General features: G+C 40.6%; 1 protein-coding gene across 2 annotated transcripts in view; it reads right to left on the minus strand.

Moving 5' to 3' along the window:
* Window positions 1-5,471, minus strand: part of zfc3h1 (zinc finger C3H1-type containing) — a 73,021-nt gene extending 67,550 nt beyond the window's left edge. Inside the window, exons 1-3 of one of the 2 annotated variants that reach the window (XM_078567916.1) lie at window positions 4,969-5,471; window positions 174-578; window positions 26-96 (exon numbers count right to left, since the gene is read on the minus strand). In XM_078567916.1, coding sequence (XP_078424042.1) covers window positions 26-96; window positions 174-578; window positions 4,969-5,437 — 945 coding nt within the window. In that variant the 5' untranslated portion in view covers window positions 5,438-5,471. The remainder of the gene's footprint in view (window positions 1-25; window positions 97-173; window positions 579-4,968) is intronic. The other variant, XM_078567917.1, reaches the window with a different exon arrangement.
* Between the last annotated feature and the right edge of the window lie 3,938 nt (window positions 5,472-9,409).

The following is a 9,409-nucleotide window of genomic DNA, read 5'->3' on the forward strand; positions in this document are numbered from 1 at the left end:
ACAAATATACTGAACATTTATTTACCTTAAAAGGAGATTCCACCAACAACCCTTTACTATTTGAACTAGAATGGTCTGGGTCTTTACTTTCACAATCTGAAAGAAAATGCAATGGAGTTACTAACGAATTGTAACATTTATCTTTCATAAATCATTTGACGTGTTCTAGGTACCTTGTTTATTTGTTGCAGGCTCTAAAGGCTCTGGTTTATGGCCGTCTTTGACCTGGCTGCTTTGATCCATCTCAGCTGGTGCACGTAGCTTTTGTCTTAGAGGTTTTATTTCAAATGCCTGAAAAGCTTTCACCTGAGGTTTTTCTGTGGATAACAACTGTGAATTGTTCTTTTCAATACTGTTGGCGTCTATACTCATGTTCCCAGACAGAACACCTGCTTCCTCTTCCAGCAAGTTTTCTCCCTTGGTAGTTTGAGACATCTTTTCTTCTCTATTAAGACATTCCAGTTCCAGCTGAATCTCTTTATACTTCCTAAGCAGGTCTTCAAACGTTTCATCCATGTCATCCTCATTTCTGTAGTAGTGAGCTGGTCTTCTTGATGGTGACCGCCCAAAGAATTTTGCTGAGTTAAGTGTAAAGGAAACATAACATTTTCAATGTCCAATAACTAAATACACAAACCTCTGACATGTCCCTGTAAAATGGAGTAGTCACATTTTCTATATTGTCCTGTGATCAGCATTTATATACATACATATAAATTTATAAACAAGCAATGGAGATATATAATGTTAAGTTCCTCATAGTACACCCTCAGTTTGGTCAATTCATGAACTCTGCAGTAACCCAGGAGGCAGGGATATCAAGAAACTCAGTAACCTGACTGAGGGATGGTACTATACACATTCAGACTAGGCTGTTTTTGCTAAGGGATAAGAGGGCAAGAGAAAAGAAAACAGCTAGAAATAAGCAGCTGTTGAAAGTGACCCAAATTAAAAATAGATGACTTAACTGAAAAAACACTACAATGTTTTCATAAGCAAAAAAATAACTTTGTACTAGCCATTAAGTGGTTCTCAAAGTTTTACTTGAAGAATCTTTTCAAATGGATTAATCACAGACCTCCAATCTAAATGCTTTTTAATACTCATAATACAAAGGCGCTGCATGTAAAGGATGTTTGAATTTTGCTTTAAAAAACAAGCAATTGCTTATAGTAGCAAATTGAGTACTATTTCAGACAAACTAGAGGTAAGGAATAAGTGTGACTCCATAAAACATTCTAGTGCATGCCAACTGAACTGTTTTCAATGTGATTAAAGAATGTCTGTTAATAGCATACATGCCTAATCAGTTCACAGACCACAAACAATGCAAACAGCTATTGATCAAATTAGTTGCAACAGCAGCCTCAACATATTTTGATGTTTAACAGGCTCAAAGCCAGTTACTATTTTATAGTTCAAAGAAAAAGCTTTCTATAAACAGACGAGTTTCTTTCCCTCCTAATACATGAGTCCTCACTCGAACAGGACATTCTCAATTACGTCACAGGCCCGTGCAAACTCAGGCCAGTTTCTCAGTTACTTAATCAAGTAATTTACATTATTGGAACATGTAAGATACATAAACCAGCGTTTCCATAATTAAAAGCGTAAAACCAAGAGATTGCTATGACCAGAAATTGCTTTTAAAACTAAGCAGACCAGGCACAGTAATGGAATTTGCTCACTTTGAGTCCAAATTAAATGTTCTGAAGTATCACAACTGTAGCTGGCTGCTGTCTTTACCCTTCAAAAGTACATGCAAGGTTCACTGCTGGAAACCAAGACAGCTAAGATGCGCAACATTGCAAATGTATTCGGGAGCTTCGGGTGTAGAATTTGTCAGCTCCTCATGCAGGACTGACACTAACTACCTTGAATTTATACAAAAAACCCAGAAAATGCTGGAAAAAACATCAGGTCTGACAGCATCTGTGAATCTGTGTTTCTCTCTCCATTGAAGCTGTCAGACCTGAATTTTTCCAGCATTTTCTGTTTTTGTTTCAGATTTCCAGCATCTGCAGTACTTTGCTTTTCACTTGAATTTATACAAAGTGGGCAGCTTGCCCTTTTCCTCTTCCATTTATCCCTTGTGTTTTTCTCATCTACGAGAGATAATTTCACAGACCCCCCGAAAGGTCTCAACAGACCCCAGCTTGAGAATCACTAGCCTATAATGCCATAGGTACAATCCTTCAATCACAATATCTGATTGCTTACAAAGAGGTAACCACGTACATACATGCACACAATTCAAGAACATAGTTTTAAAAAAAAACTTCACTGCACAGCAAAACCAATCAATACACAAAGTTGTTCATCTATAAAAAGGACTTGTGTGAAGAAACAATTTGCAATGGAAACTTTAACAAAATAGTGAAACAAATTTGGCAGACTTGCCTAAGGTACACCACTACAAATGCTTTAAAATCTCAAGGTCCAAACTCTCTCTGGGATAGGCTTCCATCAAATCAAATCTCCTATCATTAAGTCAGTTTACACGCAAAACTTCCCAGGATGCCCGACTGTAAAATGTATTGGAAACTAACTAGTTTCCAATCTGGTATTACAGGATAATAAAAAAAATAAGCTGCCCCAAAACAGGATGTGGATTCACACCCACCAATCAACCAGTGATTCATTGCTAAATAGTGGAGAAGCATCACAACAAGGAACTTAAAAAACAGTAATATTTATCCACAACAATTCAACATATTTTTGAGTAATTATTGAGCACTGGGCAGCTGACTAACTGAATGAGGTATCTGAAATCAAACAAACCAAGATAATTGTGGGGAAATTATGATACAAGTGGTTTATGCCATTTTTGCACTGTCAAAACGTCCTGAAAGTTTAGCACTTCACCAAGACCCTCCCAAGAACATTTATAAAAAAAATAGCTCCACACCTATCAAAATTAATTTATGAAACAATGCTATTTGAGTTGCTGCTGCCACTTAGGCCATCACAAATGTTTCTGGTGGGCTCAGGGTTCAATTCCTTATTCCCGATTTGCAGCATTTTGCACAGAGGTTGGGTTTGTCCTATCCTGCAGGTTGCAAAATAGGTGACGAATGATCACTGTCAGATACTGCCAGCAAAATACTCAAAAAACAGATCAACCCATTATTTACTGGGTCAAAAGATTTCCACCACCTCTTCTTTCAAAAGCACCAGATGAACTGACGAAAGCACATTTTCCAGAGTTTCACACCAAAGCAACTGTGTGCTTGGTACAATGAATGGCCAATACTGCATGGCTATTCTGATCCATTCTTGTGCATTTCTGAAACAAACATTTTACGTCAGTTTCACAAAATCAAGCATTTGATTGAGAATAATTGCATCAGAAATGTGCATCAGCTGCAAGACGTTCTACGTACTGACAAACTACTGGCCAATTGTAGCTCTTAAAGGGATACTGAAGGAAAATTAATCAAAGCCATGGAAAAAGAGGATTGTCACTTTCACCGAGTTTAATGAATGGGGAAAAATGGATTCCTAGTGTGAAAAAAAAATGTGATCGTGCTGGGTTTGACAAGATAGATTGTTAGAAATGAAACGAATCAGGCACCTGAATACAACAATGAGCGGCTTTGTTTTCATACCATTCCAACTGAAACGGCGAGAATTAATTACAAAATAAGAAAGCTACTTACAGTCAAGTAAGGTAGAAGTATAAAGATTAATACAATGAAAAGGGGAAACTGGTATGAATTGTTTAGCTCTTCATACTTCTATGGAGACCTTAAAGAACTTGTCACATTCTGTATTTGATCCTGATAACTTTGCTGACACTGATAACACCACTGCAGCATATTCAAGTTAGCTCTCAAGTAAAATTTGGCAAATTTGCCACTCGAGGATTGGGGAGCAAAACAGTCTAATTTATGGCATCGGTCACAAATTGCAGTGAATTCCAGGTTATTGCTTCCTTTGCCACCTGAAAAGAGAAACATTAGGCTAATCTTTCAGTGCCTTCATTAGAACAGTCAAATGACGGTTTGATACAAGGAACCAGGTTTCCATAAAAGGAATTAACACAATAGACCAAATCCAAATTACAAAATCATCCATGATGTTTATTCAGCCAATAAGATTCTAAGGCTAACACTGGAACACTGATTGCCATCTCAATATAGCTGAAATATCTCAAAATATCTATACATAAAATTTCCACTTAGATATTTGTCAATGTACCCAAACAAGTCTCCATGGAGCTAAGAAACCTACGTCATACACATTTTAAGTGGATCAGTAAATATTTTTAGTAGAGCAGGCAAAGACACCACCCAGTATTGGAATAACCTGGTATTGCCACATCACTATTTGAACCCTCTAGTCAATCATGACATGCCATTCTTACATATTTGCACGCACACTCAGACTAACACAAATGGTCACATTGCAAATAAATCATGAAGCTCATAAATCAAACCACCCAATCTCTACTTTCCTGATTTAGGGTTTCAGCTGAACACACCCGTCACTTGCCCTCAAATTACATTTTCACCAGCTATCCGTGAAGATGACTGCTGAATTCTCACACACTAAGCTCACATTCATTGCGCGCATGCGACCCCCGCCCCCGCCATGTAGAGATCAATGACAGCTTCCCCTTCCCAATTCACCTCCGAAAGGAAAATGCCTCTCTGAACCTCGAGGACAATTGTATTGTTAAATGGCAGTCTGTAACCGAACTTTTACTTTCTTTATCTCTGTCTGTCAAAGATAAAAACCATTAGAATCCCAAATCTCGGTTCTAATCGGGCGCCGGCTTCTGACTCCGGTTACTGATCCGAAACCTAGTGGAGGGAAGTCAGGGTGGGGTTTTTTTAAAAACTGATACTTCATCAGTATCGACCAATTTGCTTCGTCAGGCGGGCCCATGCCCTGGGGCCACCAAAGCCTGGAGCCTCCGGTTAGCCGGAGGGGGGGGGGGTAAGTTAAGTGACGGGGAAAGGATACGTTTCCTGGGTGGGGAATCTCTGCGGATGTTGTTGCTCCCGATGAAGGTAGGTCCGAGCCCCGGTCTCCCTCTCTTGCAGCCCCGGGGCCCGGCCCCAGGGCATCCCCGGCCCCAGCGGCCGCGGTTCGAGCCTTCCCGAAAGCGAAAGCGGCCGAAGGTGCCGTGGCTCCTCTCCCAGAAGTTGGAGCGGGGCGAGTCGCCGAGGAGAGCGGGAGGAGGGAGAGGCGGGGGCGGCGGCTGCGAGAAGCCCCGGTATGGCTCCTTGAGCCGGTACATGAGGCCGTTGCCCGGGCCCTGCGGCCGGTGGGTTTTGGGGCCCGAGCCCCCGCTATTGCTGGGCCTCGGCTTGGGAGTGGAAGACGAGCCGGACCGCGAGTCCGGGTAAACATTCTCGTCGTTGTCATCGTCGATCTCGCCGTCCTCCAACTCGCCCTCCTCTTTGGGCGATCGCTCGATACCGAGCTCCATGGCGGCTCCTGTCGCAGACTCCGTCACAGCCACCGGAAACGGATGTGACGTCTTACGGGGGAACGGGCGGGTTGGGTAAGAACGCCAGCCTTCGCGCATGCGCTGTTTCTCTTCCTGGTGAGGTTGAATTGCTGAGGGCAGCTGGAAGCTCAATGTGGGAGACAATCCCTTTCCTCACCACCAAAATCAGCAGCGACAATTTCTGTTTTTATTTTAGATCTCCGGCATCCGCAGTATTTTGTTTTTATTACAAAATTTGAGATGATCAATCTAATGTACAACATGCTTAGTAAACTCAGTGACCTGGCCTGTTCCTTTTTCCTTCATCATACCCATCAACGGGGAGCTTGCTGTGTGCAAATTGGTTGCAGCATTTCCTGTATTAGGATGGTATGTGCTCTTCAAAAGTGTTTCATTGGCTGAAAAGCGCCTGCGGTCGTGAAAGGTGCTATGCAAATTTAAGTTTATCTTTAATACCATTGAAGTTAATTTTAAAAAGTGGGAGTGGATTTTTCACCATTCAAATACAGGAAACAGTGAATAGCATCAGAAATACAGCCAAAATTAGGAACATAAGTTCATAAGTGGACCATTAAGCTGGTCACACCTGTTTCACCATTGAATGAGATAATGGCTAATCTGCAACCTAATTCCAAAATGTCTTTAACTTCTGAACTGAAAAGTAACCTTAACAATCATACTTATTAAAGCTAAACATTTCCTTATCCTGAGTTCTTTGGAACCGAAAACAAAATCAAATCCTTACTAATCTCACCTAGTTCTTAAGTGGACTGACAAAGACATTAACTGTACTTTCCAAATTATTAAAATTACAGTTAGCTGTTTCAGTAGTGTCCTTCTGTAACCACTTGGGGGACCTTGGCTTGTAGGTCTGATCAATGGGTGTGAACTAAAACAAGATAGCTCTCTGAGACAGGGTCTCCAAATATTATGCAGTTTTTTAAGCATGTTGATGAAAATCACAGAATCACAAAGTTATTATGGTGTAGGAGGCCATTCGACCCATTGTGTCTGCACCACCTCTCTGAGCATTTTAACTAAGTGCCAATCTCCTGCCTTTTCCCCATAACCCTGCACACTGTTTCTATTTAAATAATCATCCAATGCCCTCTTGAATGCCTCAGTTGAACCTACCTCTACCACACTACCAGGCAATGCTTTCCAAACCCTAACTATTCACTGTGTGAAAAAGTTTTTCTCACCTCACATTTGCTTCTTATGCAAAACACTTTAAAACTGTGGCCTCTGGTTCTCGATCCATTTACGAGCGGGAAGTTTCTCCCTTTCTACTCTTTCCAGACCCCTCATGATTTTGAAAACTTCTATCAAGTCTCCTCTTAGCCTTCTCCTTTCCAAGGAAAGCCAATTTACTACGCAATAGAGTGTAATAGATCTTATAGTAAAACAAAGAAGGAATTTGCATTTAAGGATTGTGACTTTCATTAAATCCCACAGCACTTCACAATCAATGAAGTACTTTTGAAGTGTAGTCACCGTGCTGACATATAAAAATGGGACAGGCAATTTGTGCATAGCAAAGTCCCACAAACCCAATTAGATAAATGAGTAGATAGTGGCCTCAAAGAAAGTTACACTGAAAGATCTAGCGATCTCTGTGTTGAGAACTTTACCTCCTCCTGCTGTGCAGTGGATGTAGTGTTTTTTAATGGTCATTCCCAGCATGGAGCTGCAGCGATGTCATCATGCTGTATAAGCAGATAAGCAACCAATCACATTAAATAATTCTCAAAGCCAGGAAATGAAAAATCACATCTTTAAAAATTCCATGTAGAAAAAAAAGGCACATACACACATGGTGAGGGTAGACACTGAAATATTCTGTTTTAAAATTATTACTTTAAAAAATCTAGTAATTAATCATAATTGAGACATTTAACAATAATCCATAAATATAGAATTATTTTTTCAGGGATTGGACGCTAAACAATAGATAATACTCACATCACCATTAAAGCTGTAACTTTTTATGGGGTTAGTTACAATGATGTGAAAGGGAAAAGGGGGAAGTTCTTATATCAACTGCTTTCAGTAATTGCTGATTCATTGCTATCAGTGATTGGTGGTGGTGCTTCTGACTGGGGTGAGCACACAGCCTGTGCCGGAGCAGTGAGTGACAGTCTGCAACTTCAATTTTTTAATTCTTTCTCAGGATGTGGGCTAGGACAGCATTTGTTGCCCATCCCTAATTGCCCTTGAGAAGGTAGCTGTGAGCTGCCCTCTTGAGCCGCTGCAGTCCATGTGCTGTGGATACACCCCCTGTGCTTTTAGGTAGGGAGTTCCAGAATTTTGATCCTGTGACAGCAAAGGAACAACAAGATAGTTCCAAGTCAGGATGGTCTGTGGCTTGGAGGGCAACTTGCATGTAGTGGTATTCCCATGCATCTGCTACCTGTTATGACGTGGCAGTTGATGTGTGCCTGGAGGATCAAATCCACGAGGGAAACTTGGTCATGCTATCACAATGGTTTTGCAATTTGTATTTATTATGCGATGCATGCACTGAATTTGGAAGTAATAAGTCCACTAGACCTGTAGAAATTTTTAAAAATTAAACTAAAATATTTATTGAAAAAATAAAAGATTTAAAGCACATACATAGCACTACAACAACTGCTATTATAACTACTAAAATTCCAAATTTACCTGACTCCCAGTTACACTCCCTTTAAGGCAACGGTCCAAAAATAGATGTTAGATTTTAAACAGATCCAGCAAGTTAACATTATAGCCTGGACAGTGGAATTCCAATTGGCTTTTTTCCAGCTTCAGTTTCAGTAGACAGCAGACTTATGCACAAGTGCTGGAGGCTTCATTAAGGCTTTTCATATACTCCTATTAGATCTTACATAGCCTTCCCCTCTGACACATAGCCTTTTATTCTCCTTTATATATGTTTCTCTCTTTTTAATATGTAAATTCTATTGTTTCATATGTCTTTGAAACTGTATCTTCCTTATAATATAAAACTTCCATGCTGCCAATATTGTCAGTAACCTTTGGGAAAAAATAAACACATTCCTCAGCCTTGCTTATCTGGCTAGTTGTAAACTGACTAAAATCCCTCTGAAATCCAAATCTCCCTTCATTTATCTAAAAATGCAAATTCCCTTCACACCTTACATGCTAAGCCAGCATCCATGTTTACTCATTAACATGTCAAGCACCTAGCTTCTTTTGATGATTTAAACTTGCAGTCTGCTTGACTCCAAATGTAATTAAATAACATGCAAATAGACCCAACTATACTTATCCCAATAAACCTACTTCACAATAAACCAAAAAAAATTATGAAAATTATTATACTGCCAGGTGGTAGAGGTCACAGGTTTGGAAGCTGCTTTCGAAGGAGCTTTGGTAAATTCCTGTAGTACATCTTGTGGATGGTACACACTGCTGCCACTATGCATTGGTGGTGAAGGAGTGAATGTTTAAGGTGGTGGATGGGGTACCAATCAAGGGAGCTGCTTTGTCCTGGATAGTGTCGAGCATCTTGAGGGTTGTTCGAGCTGCACTCATCCAGGCAAGTGGAGAGTATTCTATCATACACCTGACTTGTGCCTTCTAGATGGTGGACAGGTTTTGGGAGTCAGGAGGTGAGTTACTCTCCACAGAATTCCCAGCCTCTGACCTGATTGACATGTTTCCATGTTAGTCTGCCCATGTTCCAAGCCCTGAAATTATGATCAGTATCAGAGGGGAAACTCCTGCCACCAAGCCGTTGCCCCTTGCCCCTCTCTCCCAACACCCACCCCCCCACACATGCAGAAAGAAAATCAGACCATCATGTTTATGAGACACAAAAACAAAATACTGCAGATGCTGGAAATCCAAAATAAAAACAAAAAATGCTGGAAATGCTCAGCAAGTTACGCAGCAACTGTGGAGAGAAACAAAGTTGATGTGTCAGGTAGACATGACCATTCAGCTCAA

This window comes from Cetorhinus maximus, chromosome 22, assembly GCF_964194155.1.
Source record: "Cetorhinus maximus chromosome 22, sCetMax3.hap1.1, whole genome shotgun sequence".
Lineage (NCBI taxonomy): Eukaryota > Metazoa > Chordata > Chondrichthyes > Lamniformes > Cetorhinidae > Cetorhinus > Cetorhinus maximus.